The sequence below is a fragment of the Ovis canadensis genome, chromosome 21 (assembly GCF_042477335.2).
Source record: "Ovis canadensis isolate MfBH-ARS-UI-01 breed Bighorn chromosome 21, ARS-UI_OviCan_v2, whole genome shotgun sequence".
In the NCBI taxonomy this organism is placed as follows: Eukaryota; Metazoa; Chordata; class Mammalia; order Artiodactyla; family Bovidae; genus Ovis; species Ovis canadensis.
This window is the reverse complement of record NC_091265.1, coordinates 52,668,570-52,690,453: the sequence shown is the minus strand read 5'-3', so window position 1 is coordinate 52,690,453 and position 21,884 is coordinate 52,668,570. Positions and strand designations below refer to the sequence as shown.

The following is a 21,884-nucleotide window of genomic DNA, read 5'->3' as shown; positions in this document are numbered from 1 at the left end:
CCAAGTTTCAGGAAGCCAGTTTCAAGAGGCAAATTGTACTCACAAGGCATAAAATAATAAAAATACATGGAAAGGTACTCCACATCAATAATTATCAAATCAATGCCAGTCAAAACTACAGGTGGTATCACCTCACACTGGTCACAATGGCCATCATCAAAAAGATCTACAAAGAATAAATACCGCAGAGGATGTGCAGATCCTCCTGCAATCCTGGGGGAAATGTAAATGGCGAGGCCACTATGGAAAACAGCACGGAGGTTCCTTGAAACACTAAGCACAGAGATGACATATGATCCTGCAGTCTCGCTCCTCTGCTGCTGCTGCTGCTGCTGCGTCGCTTCAGTCGTGTCCGACTCTGTGCGACCCCATGGACTGCAGCCTACCGGGCTCCTCTGTCCATGGGATTCTCTAGGCAAGAGTACTGCAGTGGGGTGCCATTGCCTTCTCCGGTTCCTCTGCTTAGGTCCAGAGAAAAATCACCTTTCAAAGTGACACATGTACCTTGATTTTCAGGGCAGCACTATTTACAATAATCAAGACACAGAATCCACCGAAACATCCACTGACAGAAAAATGAAGACTCGGTGGTACGTCTACGCACTGGAATACTACTCAGCCATAGAACAGAATAATCATACTGGCAGCAGTGTGGATGAACCAAGAAGTTCTTCTATGCAAGGTAAGTCAGAGAGAAACAGACAAATACACTAAGACATCACGTACAGGTGGAATCTATAAATTCATACCAATGAACTAATGCACAAAACAGAAACAGACTCACAGGCTGAGAAAACCAAATTATGATTATTTCATCAAAAGAGAGTTTGAAGGGAGGGATGAATTAAGAGTTTGGGATGAAAATAGACATACTAATACATATCAAGTCAATAATGAAAAAGGGCCTACTGGATAGAACAGGGACCTCTCCTGAACAAGCTGTAATAACCTACATGAAAAAAACAGAATAGATATATGTCTATGTATAAATGAATCAAATTCATGTACACCTAAAACTAAACATCAGAAATCAAACTTTACTCCAATATAACATAACAATTCAATTACAAATTAAATTACCTGGGCTTGGTCTAGGGGAAGCCGGACTGTGATGACCCCTATGAACTGGATCTGTGATGTGCTGTGATATTAACATGACCCACGCGAAGCTGCCTGACCTCATGCGAATGCAACAAGATGAAGAGAAGAGAAAGTATCACAGGTTCATCAGGGCAACACCCTCAGTTCAGAGGATGGGAATATCAGAGGGGACAATTCACACTGCAGGTAAAGAGCAGCCAGGGGGTCCCCAGGTACAGGATCCTGACCCATGTGGGTGGGGTGAGCTCACACAATCCCCAGGACTGAACCGGAGACACAGGTCCTCAGTTTCCAAGGCGACACCTTCTCCCCAGTCCCTGCACCTGGGGCCCAACGACCCTTGGTTAGGACACCAGGCCTCTGCTGGTTGGACCTCTAAGGCAGAAACGAGGGGGTTCCTGTAACCTCCTGGGACGGTAAAAAGAAGGGTAGGGTCGGTCTCCTCTCCCGACGTTGCCCCAGAGAAGTCCTCCCCTTTCCCTTCGGTTCTGATAGTAACTGTTTCTACGGCTGTCATGGTAATGTGTGCACCACCTTGGTTCTGGCAGGCTCGGTCCTTTCTTGTCCCGCTGAGGAGCTGAGAAAACACACCAGACGCAGGACTGGAAGACGAGGGGCAGGTCTGGTCTCTGCTGAGTAGGACGGTCGACCTGAAGGAGGTCATGGCAGCAACCTCACCTGCTGCCCACTGGCTGTTTGCCTGATCCATGTGCCCTGCAGTCAATCCGCCAGGTGCCTGCCCCCCTTCTCCCCATGCTCATGCTGGAGTAATTACCAGGGAGAAGGCAGTGGCCCCCCACTCCAGTCCTCTTGCCTGGAAAATCCCATGGATGGAGGAGCCTGGTAGGCTGTGGTCCATGGGGTCGCTAAGAGTCAGACGCGACTGAGCGACTTCACTGTCACTTTTCACTTTCATGTGTTGGAGAAGGAAATAGCAACCCACTCCAGTGTTCTTGCCTGGAGAATCCCAGGGACGGGGGAGCCTGGTGAGCTGCCATCTATGGGGTCACACAGAATTGGACACGACTGAAGCGACTTACCAGCAGCAGCAGCAAGCTGAGGAGTCCCCAGGAGCCCCAGGGAGCTCTCACAGGTAAAGAGGCAAACAGGTACAGGCCTGTGTAAAGTGAATATCATAAAGTCATAAATCCTAAACACAACGGGGGCTCTCACATGTTCTTCCCTCTTTCTTAGCTTTGTGTGTGGGGTCTCCCCGCACACGATCCTGACCTTGCAGAGGGGGTGAGACTCACACAGTCCCCAGACCCCCCACTGAGGTCACACGTCCCCTCAGCCAGGACACCATGGCTGTGGCCAGCGGGCCCCCGGTGTGTAAACCAGCCAGGACCCTGGGGCCTCCTGGGACCCTGGAAAGAAGGGAAGGGTCCTCGCCCCTCCCCGCAGTGGTCCCTGAGAAGCCAGGCCCCTCCTGTCTTCACTTTGGTTCTGTGCGATTTTCTGCTGGTTTGAAAGCTCGTGCTTGAGTTGAACACTTACCTTGGTTCTGGCAGCCTCTGTCTTTCCTGTCCTGCTGAGGTGGTGAGAAAACAGGAGAGCTGGGCTGAAGGCCGGGGAGCAGCCCTGTTCTCTTCTGAGGAGAGGCGACTGGAAGGATATCACAGCAGCAACCTCACCTGCTGCCCGCTGACTTCTTGCCCGATCCCTGGAATCAGTTCAGCAGGTGAACCTGCCTCCCTACTCAACCTGAATGTGCTGGAAAATTGGAATGATTGCCAGGTAGCTACCTGAGGTGCCTCCATGAGCCCCAGGGAGGGGGAACCTGGCAGGGGGAGACACTCAGAGCCCACCACAGCCCCGACCCCGGGAGGACCACGGAGCCCCTCAGAGAAGAGCACGCTGCCCAGAGCAGCCACCTCAGCTCCAGACCCCAGGCATCTGAGCGCTGACATTGAGATGCAGGCGCGGAGCTTTCCAGGACAGAGGCAGGCCAGGTCCTACCCAGGTCTCCAGTCCTGGTGTAGACAGAGGGTCAGGTCAGGTCTAAATGTTCTCATTGTAGAAGCACACGGTCACGGGTAAACATCATCAGTGTGGACGGGACTTGGAGAGGTCTAAGTCTACCATGTAGACAGACCTTGGTCAGGCTTAGACTATCTTAAAGCTGCTCTCCCCAGAGGCGCAGGTCATACACATGCAGGGTGTCTCACTGTTGGAGGAGGCTCACTCTTGTGTGGACTAGGATGTAGGTTTCTTGAATAAGAAATCATCGCTGGGCTCCATACTTCACCTACATCAGGAAACTGAAAGAACCTGTGTCATTAAACATTTCAACTGGCAAAACAAAAATGTTACCATTTCTGTAGCCACGTGATGGTCAGGATCCAGGGGAGAGCCAGGAATTTCTTAGAGTCCTGTAAAGACAGACAGGAAGTGGCCTGATTCCAGCATCCAAGGCTCACAGCAGGAGAGGACCACACTGGAAGACTTCTGGAAAAGTATATTATCAGAGAAAAATGTATTGTTGAGATTACAAGTATACTATTATTTGCAAACTTAAACTATTCTTAAAACCTTGGCACCCTGATCTTTGTGGTTTCCGTTGGTTCCACTGTATTCAGATTTTCCCATGTAGAAACAAGCCATCATTTTGAATTAGTTTCTTCTAATTCTGTATTGCTTATCATATGAATGAATGGTCACACTTGAAAAAAAATTCCTGCAAACAATTAGTGACTCATGGAGCCCATTAACTGCACACACTTTGTCTTCTAATTTCATTTTTCTCCCTGAAGAAACCTGAAAAAATAGTCCCCCTGATGTTTTTGCCTCTCTGTTTAAACTGAGCTAAAATGAAACTGATATTTATAGCAACAGATAACAGTTTCTGAGGTTTGATATGTCATACCAGGGTAACAGGGGCTGGAGAAGCTGGAGCCCTTCTATGCTGTTGGTAGGCAGACAGCATCCTTAAAATAAAGTTCTTGGGTGTTGGTTCAAGTATGTGCCAGAATATTGTACAGACCCAAATTAAAACTGTCATAAAGTTTTCATTGGCAGGGTCACCACTTTTGGGCTTGAGGGTGTCCAGCAGTCCTGTGGAAATTCCCCACAAGAGCAACCTTAAAGGTTTTCCTTCTAGTACTTAATATTCACAAACATTGCTGGGCTCCATATGACACTCGCTCTCATGAAATCTCCAGAGATAAAGAATGAAAATGCAAAGTAGGTCAAACTATCAGAAGAAAATATCACAAGGTAAATACAATCTATAATTTTTTTAAAAAAAAGTGCAAGAAAAGGTTCTCAATTAGGTGAATAGTTAGACACAGGACAATCAGAATGACAATCTATCACCATAGAGAAGTCCAAAAGACCACTCTCAAAAAAATCTAGACAAAAAATGCTGCAGTGGGGTAAAGAAAAAAGACTCATATAGTGTTGGTGAAATTTTACTGGTAATTGTTGCTGGAGGGGACATATCTAGCTGTGCATTTTAATGGTTGAAACAGATGAACCATATGATCTGGCAGTGCAACTTCTGAGAGCGAATGTGGAGAAAATCAGACTTTGGAAAACTCATGCACACAATTATGCACCACAGCAATTCACAAAATAGCCCAGATATGGAAATAAGCAAATGTACATGGACAGGTGAATGGATAAAGAAAAAGTAATACATTCATACAACGAAATACTGTGACTTTAAACAATGTCAACTGCAGGGACACAGATAAATCAGGAGGTAAAGTTAGATGGAGAGAGGAAATTATTACATGATTTTTTTCATATGTATATTCAGGTATATGTATTTTTCAGGTACAGGTGGGAAAGAGTACTCATTATGTGTGTGTGCCCTAAGTTGCTTCAGTACTATGGACTGGAGCCTGCCAGGCTTCTCTGTTCACGGGATTCTCCAGGCAAGAATACTGGAATGGTGCCATGCCCTGCTCCAGGGGATCTTCGTGACCCAGGGGATTGAGCCTGCGTCTCCTGCATCTCTTCCATTGGCAGGCGGGTTCTTTACCTCCAGCACCACCTGGGAAGCCTTATGAAGAGTACATCATGCGAAACACTGGGCTGGAGGAAGCACAAACTGGAATCAAGATTGCCAGGAGAAATATCAATCACCTCAGATATGCAGATGACACCACCCTTATGGCAGAAAGTGAAGAGGAACTAAAGAACCTCTTGATAAAGGTGAAAGAGGAGAGTAAAAAAGTTGGCTTAAAACTCAACATTCAAAAAACTAAGATCATGGCATCTGGTTCCATCAATTCATAGCAAATAGATGGGGAAACAGTGACAGATTTTATTTTCTTGGGCTCCAAAATCATTGCAGATGGTGACTGCTACCATGAAATTATGGAGAAGGCAATGGCACCCCACTCCAGTACTCTTGCCTGAAAAATCCCATGGACGGAGGAGCCTGGTGTGCTGCAATCCATGGGGTGGCTAAGAGTCAGACACGACTGAGTGACTTCACTTTCACTTTTCACTTTCATACGTTGGAGAAGGAAATGGCAACCCACTCCAGTGTTCTTGCCTGGAGAATCCCAGGGACGGGGGAGCCTGGTGGACTGCCGTCTGCGGGGTCACACAGAGTCGGACACGACTGAAGTGACTTAGCAGCAGCAACCATGAAATTAAAAGACGCTTGCTCCTTGGAAGAAAAGTCGTAACAAACCTAGACAGCATATTAAAAAACAGAGACATTACTTTGCTGACAAAGGTCCATCTAGTCAAAGCTATGGTTTCTCCAGTACTCATGTATGGATGTACATGAGAGCTGGACCATAAAGAAGGCTGAGCGCTGAAGAATTGATGCTTTTGAACTGTGGTATTAAAGAAGACTCTTGAGAGCCCCTTGGACTGAAAGGAGATCAAACTAATCAATCCTAAAGGAAATCAGTCCTGAATATTCATTGGAAGGCCTAATGCTGAAACCGAAGCTTCAATACTTTGGTCACCTGATACGAAGAGCTGACTCATTAGAAAAGACCTTGATGCTGGGCAAGATTGAAGGCAGGAGGAGAAGGGGATGACAGAGGACAAGATGGTTGGATGGCACCACCGACTGAATGGACACGAGTTTGAGCAAGTTCTGGGAGATGGTGAAGGACAGGGAAGCCTGGCGTGCTGCAGTCTATGGGGTCGCAGAGAATTGGACAGGACTGTTGATCAGTTGCTGAACAACAATTCAGGTGAACAACACGCTTGAAGAGGCAGTAGAAAGCATCAGTTCTTTGTGAAGTTCCCCTTCACTGCTACAAACCACTGTATAATAATTAGCAACCCTCATGCATATAATAATTTGTATTTCACCATATCCCATACTGAATTGTTATTAAATATTCACTTGGGACCCAAGAACTCATCTCCTCAGTTATTTGCAAGGTTTTTGAGGACCCTTCACCACTTCTGTTCCTCCACACCACCTATCACAGGGACTGAACAAAGATAATCAAACGATTTGATTGCTCGCGGTAAAGCTGCTGACGAATAACCCAAATCACAAAAATGATTTTGTTGTATAGTATTATGAAATTTTAGGAATACATCTATCTCTGTATTAATGTTTTATGCCTTGTATTCTGCAATTCCTGAGTTCAAGTTTGGTTAGTTGAGCTTTGGGAATGAGAGAGGGGCGTTTTGGAATGTGGGGTGAATGTTAAAGTGTATCAGGCCACCGAAAAAATGCCCATTTGAGATTAAAACAAACTGGATTACTGAGTTTGCCTAAACGGTAGAAAGTCTTTGCAGAGTTCATTTAAACACTGCAGCTCGCACTGACTCTCAGAGGGGCATGACCTGCAAGACTGCTCGCAGGTCCGCACCGCTAGGAATGAGGCACCGGTTTGGCGAGCTAGTGCTCTGCAAGATCTCAGGGCCCATACCTGTTCGCGCTGTCCAGTCACGGCGCCTCCTCACCACCAGGCGGCGCCATGCAGCGCCGAGCAGAGCAGGGGAGCTGATCGCACGGCGCTCTCCCCGCACGCCCCGCTCCGACTGACGTCGACCCGGAAGTAGTCGCCGGCGCCCGGCCGGCCGGCAGCCTTAACAGCAGCAGGGCTGCGGGGGTTAGGTGCCCGGCTTCCCTATCAAGGCGAGGCACCCTCCGAGGCGGCGAAGGAGACGCCACAGCGTTCACTAGCGCCGGGGCTCAGCCAGGAGGTGCGTGAGCCGGTTGCGGGCACCTCGATGGTAGACTCCCTAAATACTCGGTGGGCCCACGGCCCTGCCCGGTCTCCGAAGCCGCAGGTCGCCTACCCCGCACCATGAAGGACGCAGGGTCTTCCTCGAGGGCAGCGTCCCGGCCGGAAGGGGCTGCGGCGATGCCGAGCCTCCGAGCTGCCCCTGTCGCCCGGCCTTGCCTGTAGGACGTCAGGGCCCGCGACCCGGCCCAGGCCTGACCGGCACCCGGCTCTTGTGTCCGCGCCACATTCGGCGACCCCATCCCTGGCTTTGACGTGAGGGAGGGAGGCTGTGGTCCGGGGAGCCCGCGCCCGCCCGCCATGAAGACAGAGACGGAGATCCTGGCGCCGGAGCGCCCGGCCGGGCCCGGCGTCAGTCACCTGCTGAGTAGCCGGAAGCTGGTGGCCCTGGGGGCCGTGCTCGGCTGGCTCCTGGTCATCCACCTCCTGGTCAACGTGTGGCTTCTGTGCCTTCTGTCTGCGTTGCTGCTGGTGCTGGGAGGATGGCTGGGCTCTGACGCCATCGTGGGGGCTTCAGGGCGGCTGCACCTGGAGCGCTTCATCCCAATGGCCGTCTGCCCCCCAAACCCCGAGGCCGAGAGGCAGCTGGAGCAGGAAATCGACCGCACCATCCGGATGATCATGCGGGACTTCGTGTCGTCCTGGTACCACACGGTGAGCAAGGAGCCAGCCTTCGAGGAGGAGATGGAGGCAGCCATGCGAGGGCTGGTCCAGGAGCTCCGGAGGAGGATGGCCAGGGTGGACAGCCATGCTCTTGCCCAGAGGGTTCTGACTCTCTGCGGTTGTCACCTGCAGAGCTATATTCAGGCGAAGGAGGCCGCAGGGAAACAGAGTGGCCCAGGAGAGCCCTCCCAGCTCTGGGAGGCTTACTGCCGGGCCAGCGCTCCACACCCCGCAGTGCAGAGCCCCAGCGCTGAGGTCACCTACACACGTGGCATCGTGAATGTGTTGCTTCAGGGACTAGTGCCGAAGCCGCACTTGGAGACCCGGACCGGTAGGCACATAGTGGTAGAACTCATTACTTGCAATGTCATCTTACCACTGATCAGCAAGCTCTCGGATCCGGACTGGATCCACCTTGTACTCGTGGGCATCTTCTCCAAGGCCAGAACTAACCCGGCAGGAGTGGCTAATCCACTCTGCCCAGCCAGTGCCCTGGAACAGCCCTCAGTGCCCACATCTCTGCCGCTGATTGTTGAGGTCCAGGGTCTCGCAGAAGCCCCTTCACCAACAGCAGCCCCAGTGCTCCTAAGCTGTAGTGAGCCAGACGGGCCTTCACACCCCTCCCCAGACGTTGAAGAAGGCCATGAAGCGCTGGAGGGAGATATGGGGGGAGTGCTTGAGGAGAGAAAAGTCGAAAACAGCTCTTCTCATTTCCTGCAGCCTCTGTTCTTGTCTGAAGATGCAGAGCTGGGGTCTCCGTTGTCTGAACTGGGCAAAGAAACCATCATGCTCATGACCCCAGGCCCCTTCCTCTCAGCGACGATTCAGGATGCCCTGCGTGCCCTTGGGGGCTCCCAGCCTCTGGAGCCTAAGGATGGCAAGGGACCCGAAGGAATAGAAGGAGCAGAAGCTGAGGAGGGTCCAGGAACAGAAACAGAGCCGGGCCTGCTTGCCTCCATGCTGAATTCCTGCCCAGAGATCCAGATTGACACAGCAGACAAGGAGGGAGAGCAGGGAAATGACACCTCTCTCACAACTTTGCTGCCCAGTCCAGAGAGGATATGCCCCCCACGCCCCTCGTGTTTAGAGAAGGATCTCACCGATGGTGGGAGCTCCCTGGATTCCAGTCTGCCACAGGTCCTGCTCTCCTCCTCTCCACCTGGACCCCTCAGCTCAGCCACCTTCAACTTCGAGTCCCTGGGCAGTCCAGACGGCCCCGTGGTCATCCAAAACCTTCGCATCACTGGCACCATTACTGCTCGAGAGCACAGTGGCACCGGTTTCCACCCCTACACGCTCTACACGGTGAAGGTACTTGGTGCACGGTCACCACTCTGATCTGGGAATGGATTTGGAAAGCAGTCAGTGAAGCCAGTGTTTGGAAGGAGGAAGTCTGCTCTTACTTAGTTTGCTCTGGTTAATTCAACCAGTATTGATATGGAGGGTCTGAAGCTCATGAGTGAAGCAGAGTAGGCTTCCATGACCCTCTCACAGACCGTCCTAGAATCTCAGGGCTGTCACTGTGCTGGGAATCATACTTTTCAGTGGATACAGCCCAGAAATCCTTTCCAGACTTCTTCCTTGCTAATTTTTTAAGTACTAATATCCTTTATACTTTGTTTTAGAAAGGAAGGCTGTTTACCTGTATATACCTCAAAAGGTAGCGAGCTCCTCTCCCTGGAGATGTTTAAGTGTCGTAGTAGGAACTGCTTGGCAGAAGTGATAGGAAGGGGGTTCCTGTATCAGGTGACTGGTTTGATTCAAGCAGCAGCTCCCTAAAGCTGATTTTGATAGAGTGAAAGTCACTTAGTTGTGTCTGACTCTTTGCGACCCCGTGCGCTATACAGTCCATGGAATTCTCCAGGCCAGAATACTGGAGTGGGTAGCCTTTCCCTTCTCCAGGGGATCTTCCCAACCCAGGGATCAAACCCAGGTCTCCCAGATTGCAGGCGGATTCTTTGCCAGCTGAGCTATCAGGTTTTGATATAGGCTACCTCCAAGTTTCCCAGAAAGTTGTATTCTTAAAAAGTAAGGAATCCTGGGAGAATTCTTGGGAAATTCTCATTCAGAATCCATTAGCACCTGTCAGAATCCATATTCTGACAGCAGGTTCTGCAGCCCAAGAGATTCTGAGACCTAGCCAAGTTTGGAGACGTATCATACAGTGTCCCACATGGAGCAGAATAGCTACAGAGAGCATCATAGCTCCCAGGGGCTCTGGATGTGAGAGCCCTCACCTGAATTCCACATGCATGTCTTATCTAGGCCTTTCCTTCTCAGTACTGGCCTGAGGGACTGCTTTGCTCATTCCAACTCATAATGAACACCTCTGTCTGCCACTAGACAAGCTTTCGACACCAGCCTCAGTCTCACCTCTCTTCCATTGCTAGTCCACAGAATACCTTAACCAAACAGGAACACTAACCTCCTGATGAGAACAAGCACGTGTATCGTTCTCCCACAGCATTCGCTGTATCCTACACAGTCTCCCTCTGTAGGTACGAAGCTGCAGCTTTCATGCCGTTTGGGGCGTTCTCTCTGGGGGGACATTCAGCACTGCTGTCTTTTCCCACGTGCCAGCCCTCCTCACATATGAAGACAGCCAACTGTAACCCCATAAAACATCTCCAGTCTTCACATCTTCCCATTATACAGACAGACGATCTGTCCTTGGGAAGAAAGATTCAGTGTTGCTCCAAGAATAAGAATTAATCAGCCCCAAGCAGAACAAAAACACATGTTCCTTTAGTGTAGTCCAGGCAAACAAATGATTGTTGTTCCTCAGCTGTTTTCGATTATTTGTTCTTCCCTCAAGTAGTATAGATAATCACTGGTTTGAGGATGATGACAAGATGGTTATCTCCCCATATGAGGCATCCAGCCTCATAATTTAGGGGTAAGACATTATCAGTGTTGTACCTTCTGTTTTATCCTCTGTCTTTGGGATTTGAAAGTGGTTATGAGTAAACAGTGTTTGCAGGGAGAACTTTGAGATGGAAGGAGGAGTGAAAGGCGGTGGAACTTCGTTTCCCACCGCCTGGGCCGCCTCTGTTGGGAAGGGCATCGCATTGCGTACTGCAGCCCCCTCTGGGATTTGGGCTGTTGGTTAGAGCTTGGAGCGGCAGTGAGGCCTGAGAGGCCAGGGACAGAACAGGAGCAGTGTGCTCCCTTGACCCTGCCCTGTGCTTACTGTCTGCCAGTAAGCTGGTGCAGCCAACAGACCTTCTCTCGACAGTATGAGACGGCCCTCGACGGCGAGAGCAGCGGCGGCCTGCAGCAGGTGGCCTACCACACCGTGAACCGCCGCTACCGCGAGTTCCTGAACCTGCAGACCCGTCTGGAGGAGAAATCAGATCTGCGAAAGTTCATCAAAAGTCAGGAGCTCCCCAGCCCCGGAATGCCTGCTTGCCTTTCACATCCAGCCACCCTGATCTGAAAGGCTGGAGGCCTGTTGTCTGTGAAGAGGGTGGAAAGGGAGAACGTGGCCTTGAGGGTCCCGTGCTCCCTCCGTTTGCTTTTAGGTGTTTGGGGTTTTAGTGCTGAGCAGCACTCATGACAGGCTTTCTGGCATACTGCTTTGCCTCTGAATGCTTTGTTCTGGGGCCCCATCTAGTTTAAGCTTAAGAAAGAAACTTTCGTATCTCCACCTGTGCCTGTGAGGCGTTAAACAGGTTCATAGACTGGTTGCTGTTAAATATGAAACTGTTATCCAGAAGTCCTTGCTGCCTTTCCTTTAACAAAAGGCTTGGTGTGCCGTTTGGTTCTCATAAGGCACAGGAACAATAAGAAGACATAAAATTTAATTCAAACCATAAAAGCTAGTGAGCAGCTACTCTGTTTTTTAAGAAAATGCCAAGTGAAAGTGAAAGTCTCTGAGTCATGTCTGACCCTGACTATATAGCCCATGGAATTCTCCAGGCCAGAATATAGAGTGGGTAGCCATTCCCTTCTCCAGGGGATCTTCCCAACCCAGGGATCAAACCCAGGTCTCCCGCATTACAGGCTGATTATTAACCAGCTAAGCAACCAGGGAAGCTTGTCATCACTCAAATAAACATTTTTAATAAGTTGCTACGTAAATCATGGATTTCAGTTATAGGTTTTCTTTCTTAATTACAATAGTTAATACTGAAAATATATGTGCAGTTCTCTACTAAGCTCATTTAGTTCTCATAACAGTCTACAAGATGGATACTATCATTATCCTCATTCTACAGAAAAAAGCAAAGATTAAGCAGGTTGCCTAAGGCCATTATTACAGCAGAGATTGGAGCCAAAATTTTAACTTGGGCAGTTAGACTTCAGGGCTGTTATGCATCCCTACTCTAGTGACCTCTTATACCTTCTTATTATCATGAATAATGAAAGTAGGCTATCTGTATTATGTCCTTGGGTTATATCTCTTAACTCCTGAAATAAAAATCCCATGGAGGGGAGGTCCCAGGGGAGGGACTCTGAAGGGATGAGGCCCAGGTTTGGTACCCAGCTCCCACCCCAATCTCAGCTCACTTCTCAGCTCCGTTCATAGGTGAGGAGAAAAATCCCCAGGAAATACATTTGGCATTTCCGTGTCTTATATATGTGATGGGTAATAAATGGAATAGTTCTTGGTAAATGTTAATCAGTTAACTTTTTTTTTTAAAGATGTGAAGGGCCCTAAAAAGCTCTTTCCAGATCTTCCATTTGGAAACATGGACAGTGACAGGGTGGAAGCCCGCAAGAGCCTCTTGGAATCGTTTCTAAAGGTCAGCATCCTCTGCTGTCGCTGTAGCCACCAGACACCCAGGCCGAGGTGGAGAGACCTGGGGACCGGAGTTTCTCTCTGAAGTCCTTCTTGTGTCTTTTCAGCAACTCTGTGCCATTCCTGAGATCGCGAATAGTGAGGAGATGCAGGAGTTCCTTGCTCTCAACACAGATGCTCGTATTGCCTTTGTTAAGAAGCCCCTTGTGGTCTCCAGAATAGACAAGGTATGAGCGGGACTGCGTGCTCAGCCTTAGTTTCTCGCAGGGAAGTGGGGAGGCATGTTTGAAAGGCAAGGGAGCTGGGGGAAGGGAGAGCAGCACAGAGGAGTAAGTGGAACATGGACTGGGGTTTTCAAGACCTGTTACCAGTACTGGTGAGGCCATCATTGTTGAATGACCGTAAGCAACCATGAGCGTCAGTACTCCTGACGCTGTAAGTGTGCACAGGTCTCCTGGTAGTATCATGACGCTGTGATTCCAGGGCAAGGGTACAAGGGTCAGTCCACATCTCTACGGACAGGCGGGGGCAGGAAGGCCTCTTCTGGCGATGAAGGTCATTCCCAGCGTTGGTCACTCAGGATGGAGCCCTTAGGCAGGACACTGAGCTGGATTTAGATTTGTGTAGTGATTCTCTGCTGGAGAACAAGGTTCCAGATGGTATCTCGGAACCTTTGGAGATGGTAGCAGAGCCTTTGAGCACCACGCTGGAGCCTGTGAGCAGTGGTTGCTCACTGATTCTCGTGGCTCCAGGACAGAAGTCTGAGGTTTGTGCTGATCAAAAATGCATGTGTTGTAAGAGGTTAGAAAGCACTGACTCTTTGGCAGAAGAGGGGGTCTCCCTCTTCCAATCTAGACTTTAGGGGATAAAATGATAAAGTGGGACTTCAAGTGAGGGTGTTCGGAGACATTCACTGCTATGAGGAGAAGACTGCAAACTAGGAAGGGATAAACGAGGTGAAACCTCGGAGTTCCTTGCAGGTTTGTTCACCCGTGCTGATGTGTTCCTTTACTGATTTTTTTTCTTTTTACCTTCACTGATTTTTTTCAACACCTGTCCCCGGGGTGCCCACTCAAAGCCACGCACTGTACTCATTGCTCATGACATAAGAGTGAGCAGGTACGGACTCTCCCGGCAGACTACCATTCTGTGAGCCTGGAGAGTGAGCTGTATTTTCTCAGCTACGTTCTCCACATCCATGCAGTTCGCTGAGTTGCTGTCCCCTGGTCTCTACTGTGGTCCTCCTTGACCATGTCAGTCTTGCCTTGGCTGTGCTCCCCAAGGAGGACTAACACAGGATAAGACAAAGCAAGCAGCAGTGTTGATCAATAGCGAGAGTTACTAAGGGAAAAGTCAATGTTTCCTTCCATCTTGTTGATATTTTAGGGTTTCATTTGTTCTTTCTCTTTAGCAAGAATCTGTATGTCATTTTCTCACTCTGAGAAATAGAGATAGCTCTTACTCTTCAGCAAAGATTGTTTTATTTCATCTGTATAAATAGAGAAGTTTGTATGAGTTCCAGATCCTTAACTTTAACCTGAGTGGTTTTTGCCATTCTTTCTGTAAAGAAGAGGAATTGTTTGAACTAACTGGAAAACCAGTTTTTGTTGTTGTTTTTTTTTTACTGTGAATTGCTCTGCACATTTTTATGTCATAAATGTTTTTAGACTGTTCCTTATTTTGATAATCTTTTTCACTCTTCCTTTTCTTTGCATATTCTTACCTGTATCACTTCCCCTTTGTCACATCTTGGTGAAAGTATTATCAATTTGAAAACTAGAAATCATTCTTCTGTATGAAAAGAAAGAAATTGAAAGTGAAAAGCATTTCACCAGCCTGCAGAACTCCCAGATTTTTATTTGTCATGTTGTTTTGGCTTCTTTTCCCATGGAATCCATCATCTGTCTTAAATCTCTGAGGAAGAAGATTTTCATGGCTGTGGAGGGAAGGGGAGAGAGTTGCCACTGAGTCATTAGCTGGCATCTGACCATGTGCGTGGATAGGGCTCTGCTAGACAGGTCAGCTGGCTGCTTGTCCAGGGTGCAGAAAGCACCTTGAGATAGCTGCTGCTGCTCGGTGGTGCCTGTCTAACCCTACGTCTGTGACCCCTGCAGATGGTGGTGAGTGCTATCGTGGACACGCTGAAGACCGCGTTCCCTCGCTCTGAGCCCCAGAGCCCTACAGAGGAGCTGAGTGAGGCCGAGACAGAAAATAAGCCCCAGACAGAAGGCAAGAAGACTTCCAAGTGAGACACCGTTCCCAATTCTCAGGGGATCCCCAGTTTTCAGTCAAAGCCCATCCCTGGTCTTAGGTCCTAGAATAGAGGGGAGGGGTCACCTGTGCCTGTTTTGTGCAAAGTCAGACTGCGGACCAAGCCCAAGGTCCTGCAGAGGGAGCCTGGCTTCATGTTGGTCTTGCCTGGAAAGCCAGGGCCCAAACTGACCGGGGAATTTTGACTAGAAGGAAAACTCTAGAATATGGATGTTCTTTTTTTTTTCCCTTGGGGAATTGAAACGTTTCTTTTCTTTTAAGAATTAAGGCTTATAACTAATCTCTGTTTGTCATGGTTTTCTGGCTCAGGAGTCGAGTACACTAGCAGTAAACAGGAACGGGCTAGAAGGGACCCCTTCGGGGGGTCACTGATTATTGCTGCTGCTGCTGCAGCCTGCGTTGGCAGCTCTCACAGCCAGCAGGTGGGGAGGAAGGGCACCACACTTCCCTTCCCAGACACTTGCTGTATATACCTGGGCCGTTCCAGAGAGAGAGACAGAGCTGGTGGGAGGATGTTTATGTGTGCGTCTCACTGTCTTTTTCTCTGTGTTCATGTCTTATGGGCTGGCAATAACCCTCACAGTTCTTAGCCTTTTTTTCCCCCCTCACTGGGCCCATATTTTGAAGGGTAACCATGTGGCCTGTGCTTATAAGAACCCTATTTCTTGAAACATTGAGGTTAGCCCTCGTGATTCCCTCTCTGGTTTTATCTGGAACTCAAGGGGAATAGTGGATGTGCAAAAAGGTGTGAGGAGCAAGGGCAACCTTGATGTTTGGCGCTTGTCTATTTAACATTCAACAGATTTTTAACGAGTGCACAGTAAGTGCTAGCCACTCTCTAGCCTGTGGGACACAGCTGTGACGGACAAGTCCTTATTTTACATTAGCAAAAGCCCTTTCACAGGCGCATTGTAAGCATAGCTCAGTGCAAGAGTTGCAGTGTGTGTAAGAATATTTATTGTTTGGGGGATTTCAGAGTGAGGCATCTCTTGGCAACTCTGACCACCGTAAGCTTCCAAGAATAAGTGTGGACATGCCCGTTTTGAGGTAATAATACTTGTCAGCCCTCTGTATGGGGATCAAGACCATGAATTACACACTGTTTCTGCTCTTCATTTCTGTGCCAGATCCAGATTGAGGTTCTCATCCAGTAAAATTGCTCCAGCACTGAATATAACTGAGGCTCACGAGAAGGTTCTCTACTGTCTCCAGGACAGCGGTGTGGTGAGAATCCCTAGAGAATTCTTGGGATCATCAGTTAGGAGGTCAGTCCTGCCGTTATTGGCAGTTGGGATGTTCTGCAGAATCAGAAAGGACTTTGGTACCTTCCTAAGGGACTGAACCAACATCTGGGTCTCTGGTTTTTATTCTAGGAGTATTTTCTCAGACTGGTTTGGAATTCCTATGAGTTCTGGGCTGGCCAGTTGGCTTCTCAAGGGTGGTGGGCTTCTCAAGGGAAGTAGGCTTGGGATAATAGGTGATAGAATGAGAAAGCCAGCTCCTGGAAGGAAACACGATTTTTGTAGCAAACGACACTACAGAGGCATTGTTGTCCTTGCAGTTTAGGTTAAAACAAGCGCCTTTTCCTTAGGTGGTCACAGGGTCAGTGGGGTCCTCTACTTGAGACACGTGCAGGGAAGTGACGGGAGCTGCAGGTGCCCCCACTCCCTGCACCCTACCTGTGACACAGCTCCTGCTCTCTCCTCAGGAGTCAGAGACCCTCTCCGTGTCTGGGATGGAATCCTTTATTGAAAAACAGGCAAAGTTACTAGAAGTGCAGCCCGCAGATGCTCCTGGAAGAGATTCTGAAGAGACCCCTGAGGGCTGTGTGGACGGTCGCGTGTCAGATGCTGCTGCTCCAGCCCAAGGCCTCAGCAGCAGTGATCCAGGTGAGTGACAGCGGGGAGCCCAGTGTGTCCGCTAGCTTGTGACCGTTGGGTGGCTCTGTCAGGTGCCAGGGTACAGAAGGGCACAGTCCCAGGGCTGAGTGGATCAGAAGAACTCGGGGCATAAGCAGGGCGTCCAGTCCAGAAAGATAAGGTCCATGCTTCTATTAATTGTGGTGCGATTCTCTCAGTTGCTCCTAATGTACACTGGCATTATCTGTGGATTGCTCCCTTCCTTTAGAAGCTGTCTTCTCTGGTGTCTGTGGTGCCACTTTCTGGTCTTCCTGTCTCTCTTGTGGTCCCTCCTCTGTCCCTTCTGTCGGCTCCTCAGCCGTCCAGAGCTTCATTCTGTCCCTACTCTGTGCACTTGTCCTGTGAGCTCCTCTGCTGACCGGTGTCAGCCCTCACGTGTGCTGGTGATGCCTCAGTGCTGGAGGTGTGTTTCCACTTGCCTACCGAAGTCTCCAACTCAGTCGTGTCCGACTCTTTGCAACACAGTAGACTGTAGTCTGCCAGGCTCCTCTGTCCATGGGATTTCCCAGGCAGGAATCCTGGAGTGGGCTTGCCGTTTCCTACTCCAGGGGAATCTTCCTGACCCAGGGATTGAACCCGCATCTCGTGTGTCTCCTGTATTGGCAGTTGGATTCTTTACCACTAGTGCCTAGTTCCCTAGTCTGGGAAGCCCGGATGTACTGCAGGGCAGCTGAACTACAGCTCACACAAAATGGAATTTCTCTTTTCCTCTGGATCTGTTCCTTCTGTTATGTTTACTGCCGTGGCCAGCAGTGCCGCCTGGTTACCCAGGTAGAGCAGAGGCAGACGAGCTGAGGCCACCACTCTGTCTTCAGGAGCATTTGAGGCAGGGCAGTTGGGTTTCCCGGAGGTGCAGTGTTCTCTGCAGAGGGAGAATTAGGAGGCCTGGATACTAGTAGATTTGCTGTGCTAGAAATTATAGGAACAAAGTCTTTTAAATCCCACAAGACAAAGGCTTCCCTTGCAAATAAAAGATCACAAAATCCTGGGCCCAGAAGAGGAAAAAAGGCTGACTTCACCATTGTTTCTCAGGCGCCCACAGTCAGTCCGCACTGTGGACCTCAGCTCAACTCTGAAAAATGGAGTTTACAACCCCAGCTCTTCACACACGTCTCACTGGTTAAGTAAATGTGTTATGAGAGCAAAAGCATCAAGAGAACTATGAGAAATTATAGATAAGATGGGATGGGTAAGATAATATAATTCTAGCCAAAATCAAGTCTTTAAATGTGGTGCATTATCTTTCTAAAGGGATCATTTATTCCTGTGCCGTTCTTTGAGCCCTGAGAGACTCCACGTGCTCGCATGATAGATTATTTACACTTTCACCAAGAGGACCTGGGCCCTTGGTGCTTTCGCTCACTGTTACTGCTATGCTACTTGTCGCCACGTGGTGGCAGCTCTGCGTGTGTGCATGCTCAGTCTCCTCAGTGGTGTCCGACTCTGCAGCTGTGTGGACTGCAGCCCGCCAGGCTCCTCTGGCCATGGGATCCTCCAAGCAAGAATACTGGAGTGGGTTGCTGTGCAGCCCTAGGTAAATGCTAAACCTGCGAAGAAAAGAGAATTGAAGAGGGAGATTGAGGAATGCTGTTTTTCCAAGAACTGAATATCACATTTTGAGCAAATAACCAGAAAGCAGACACATCAGCTCCTGTGCCCCCTTGAAGTACAGGAAAAAAAGGAGAATATATACTGGATGGGATTAAGAAGAAAGTAAGCTTCAGTTCCAGCACATTTATCCGAGTTTGACATCGTTCACATTCTATAAGAACCTTTAAGTGAGCTGTGCTTGGGCACGCTTGCACAGAGAAAACCCACTGGTCCTAGACTAATACAATTACTGTCGATGATTAATTATAACTTTAATCACAGCTGTAGTACCAGATAGCAGAGGATTTTTTCAGGAACATTCTGTAGTTCTGGGGCAGTCTCCTGGAAGGCAAGTCAGAGGTGATGGGGGACCCCATGAACAGAGTTAGAGAACAGATGCTTCTATCCATAAAATACATCTGTTTAAAAAAGTTCTGCTTAGCATGGGTATGAGCGTGTTTGTGGCCCTTGCCGTCTATGAGACAGGAAAGAAGTGAGTAATCATCAGGGCCTTTTACCAAAAGTGCAGTGTTCTTCCCGGAACCACATGTTATCTCAAAATCAAACTGAGGTCTCCTGGATCCTAGCCCTCAGCTCTGTGTAATGGAGTTGCTTTCAGAGCCACTTGTTTGCGGAAAACGAGTCCCACGTCTGCGGCCCCGCACATTTCCTTGTGGAGGCGAGCGATGGAAGGGGACCGGCCCTTGCCAGTTCCAGTTAGTCACCAGTTGTGAGCACTTACTTGGAACAAAATGTGTTCAGCTACCTGGGGGAAATACAGAAGAACCAGAAGGAAAGTAGGCAAAATAGTTATATATAAAATCAAAGATTTTATAGATACAAAATTACTCTGACTTAGGAACATAAATTGTAAAGAAAGACAGAACCTATCACTGAGCTTTGTAGAGATGCAGTAAACATCTCTTGACTTGAATACAGATAGATTACACAAATGTGAGATGACTGACATAAAGGTGGAGCAGATCCAGGGCCCTGAAATGTGTCCTCGAGTGCAGGTCTCTTCCGAGTTACTCCAGATGCCCTTTCATCCCCAGGAACAGAGACCGAGTTGGCTGACACAGCCCTGGACCTGCTTGTCTTGCTGCTCATGGAACAGTGGCGATGGCTGTGTACAGAGAGTATGCAGAAAGTTCTTCATCTTGTCTTCGGGACCCTAATCCAGAGGTAGGCCTGCTGGGTGCCCTTTCAGGTAGAGTCTCAGGTTAGACGGAGGTTGGAGGTGGTTCTTGATTTCTGTCCTAGAGAGGGACAGCGTAGAGTCCAGGAGACCTGCAGCCAAAAGAGAAGAGAGAACCTGTGTCCAGGGCTGTGGGGTGACGAGCTGCAGAGCATCACGTGGTTGTCTGAGGTGTGGACAGACCCGCTCCTGCACGATCCCCGGCATCATACCCTGAATTCAGGCGCTGCCTCGGCTGAGCTCCTCCTCCACTAGGGTCCGTTCTCCCCCAGTTTACCCCCAGGCCCTGTACCTCTCACCTTGTTACAGAGGACGTGTCTCTTCACCAATAGTATACAGTCACCATGACTACCAACAACAAGGAAGAAAAGAGAAAACCATTGTGTGCTCTCCTAGTAAAGATTAGTTTCTCCAGAAAGGGTGGACATGGTCACAGCTGAAGAAGCACTGACACATGGTGGTGGGGAATAGGATACTGAGATTTAAAACTTGGGTTGTATAATTCCAGCACCAGTTGAATTTCCTGAAAAACTGATACGCAGGTGGAGTTTCTAGTGCTGGCTTTCTAACCATGAAACTGATGCAAGCTTTGCTCAACTGAAGGAGTCCAGGAACCCTGTCTCTGAACCAGACAGACACACTCAGCGCTTGAGCTCTGGCTGCTCATGCTTTGAACACTCCCGTGTGAGACATCCTGGCAGATCCCAAAGTCGGGAGCCAAATCCTGAACCTTCTGTTAGTGTGTGACTCATGCTAATAGGTCACTCCGAAACTAACAGTTTTATTAAAGAATTATGTATCTATTCTACAATAAGTAGGAAATCCATTAACGTTAACTTTCCTTCTGGGCAACTGTCTTGGTCATTTTCCTTTACTCATTGAGAAAATATTAAGGTTTGGTCAGTAGTAAACAAAAGAGACACGGTCCCTCCTTTCACATATTCTATGGTTTAATGAGGGTGAGAACTGAGGGCCTTGTCCATGTTCACCAGGTGAGAACTTGGCGGAGGCGCAAGCCTCCCTGGTGTTGCACAGCCCGCATTCTTATCTACCGCAGCATACTACTGCTCTGCTGTGTGTCATCTCTCTGAGCTTTGGAATCAGCATGGTGTCTGTCTGCAGGTGTCTGGGTGCATAGAAAGTGTTCCAGTAAATGTTAAGTCTTCGTACTTGCGATTCGGAAAAATGGAAGGATAAGAAGTGGATTCTGTGTCTGATTCCCCCAGCTTGTGGCCCCAGGTTCCCTCCCCATTGAGGGTGCCCCACCCAGGTCAGGCTCCAGCTGCAGCTTCCGCTGCTTCTGTTACTCTGTGTTCCCTGAGCCACACAGAACCCGTTCTTCTCAGCGGTACGACCTTGTGGGGCCTTCCCGGGTGACTTTGTGCCTGTGACCAGAGCGTCCGTGGGTCTGACAGCAGGAGGCGGCCCCCAGGCCCGCTGCAGCACAGGTTCTGTCCCGGGCGGCAGTGTTCTCCAGGCACTCCTGCTTCCCCGCGTGCAGAGCTCCTGGAGTCAGGGCTGCCCTTCCTCATGAGAAGAGCCTGGAGTCAGGCTCTGTTCCTCCCCTCTCCCCCACCGTGCCCTGACAGTGGCGCAGGAACCACACCTCGGGTTGGCTGGGTGGATGGCTATCTGGTGAATGTAGCTTGTGCCCTAAACAACATCCAAGAGAAAGCTTATGGCTGAATCCCGCTTGACCTGCTTCCACTTGAAAAAAAAAATGGATGACACCTTTTTTTGTTGTGAAGGGGAGAATTTTTGAATATTTTAGTGAATTTGAATGAAGGCAAAGTGAGGATTGCAGAACAGAGTTTTGTGTCTAGGTACTTCTGGGCAGTTCTCCATGACTGGTCTGTTAACCTTTGTTCACCTTAGATGTTTTCATGTGATGACATTTTGTACTTGTTGATTTGCCTCATATCTCTTCCTGTCAGAACTTTATTCTTAAGACCATTTAGTTTTGTATAAGCTGCAGCAGAGATAGGAACCCAGCTGTTCACACCTTCCTCACCCTAGGCCTCTACAAACTAGAGTTAAATGAAGAGCCTCATCCCTCTGTTCACGGTCTTTCATCTTCTCTATAAAGCATTATTCCCAGCTTTTTAATGGTACACTTGACCTTCTTCTCAAGTATCTTGTGCTGGGTCACACTGTTCTTGAAGCTTCCTTAAGACAGCAGTCAGGAGGTCATGGAGAAGGAATCTCTCCCAGCGCCCCCTCCAGAGGCT

At 49.1% G+C, this 21,884-nt stretch overlaps 1 protein-coding gene across 3 annotated transcripts in view; it reads left to right on the top strand.

Annotated features, from left to right (window-relative positions):
• Positions 1-7,059: 7,059 nt before the first annotated feature.
• Positions 7,060-21,884, top strand: part of SNX19 (sorting nexin 19) — a 32,440-nt gene continuing 17,615 nt past the window's right edge. For all 3 annotated transcript variants that reach the window (XM_069565663.1, XM_069565662.1, XM_069565664.1), the window contains exons 1-8: positions 7,060-9,248; positions 11,173-11,311; positions 12,582-12,682; positions 12,786-12,905; positions 14,793-14,923; positions 16,077-16,173; positions 16,658-16,838; positions 19,514-19,643. In XM_069565663.1, the coding sequence (XP_069421764.1) occupies positions 7,575-9,248; positions 11,173-11,311; positions 12,582-12,682; positions 12,786-12,905; positions 14,793-14,923; positions 16,077-16,173; positions 16,658-16,838; positions 19,514-19,643 (2,573 nt within the window). In that variant the 5' untranslated portion in view covers positions 7,060-7,574. The remainder of the gene's footprint in view (positions 9,249-11,172; positions 11,312-12,581; positions 12,683-12,785; positions 12,906-14,792; positions 14,924-16,076; positions 16,174-16,657; positions 16,839-19,513; positions 19,644-21,884) is intronic.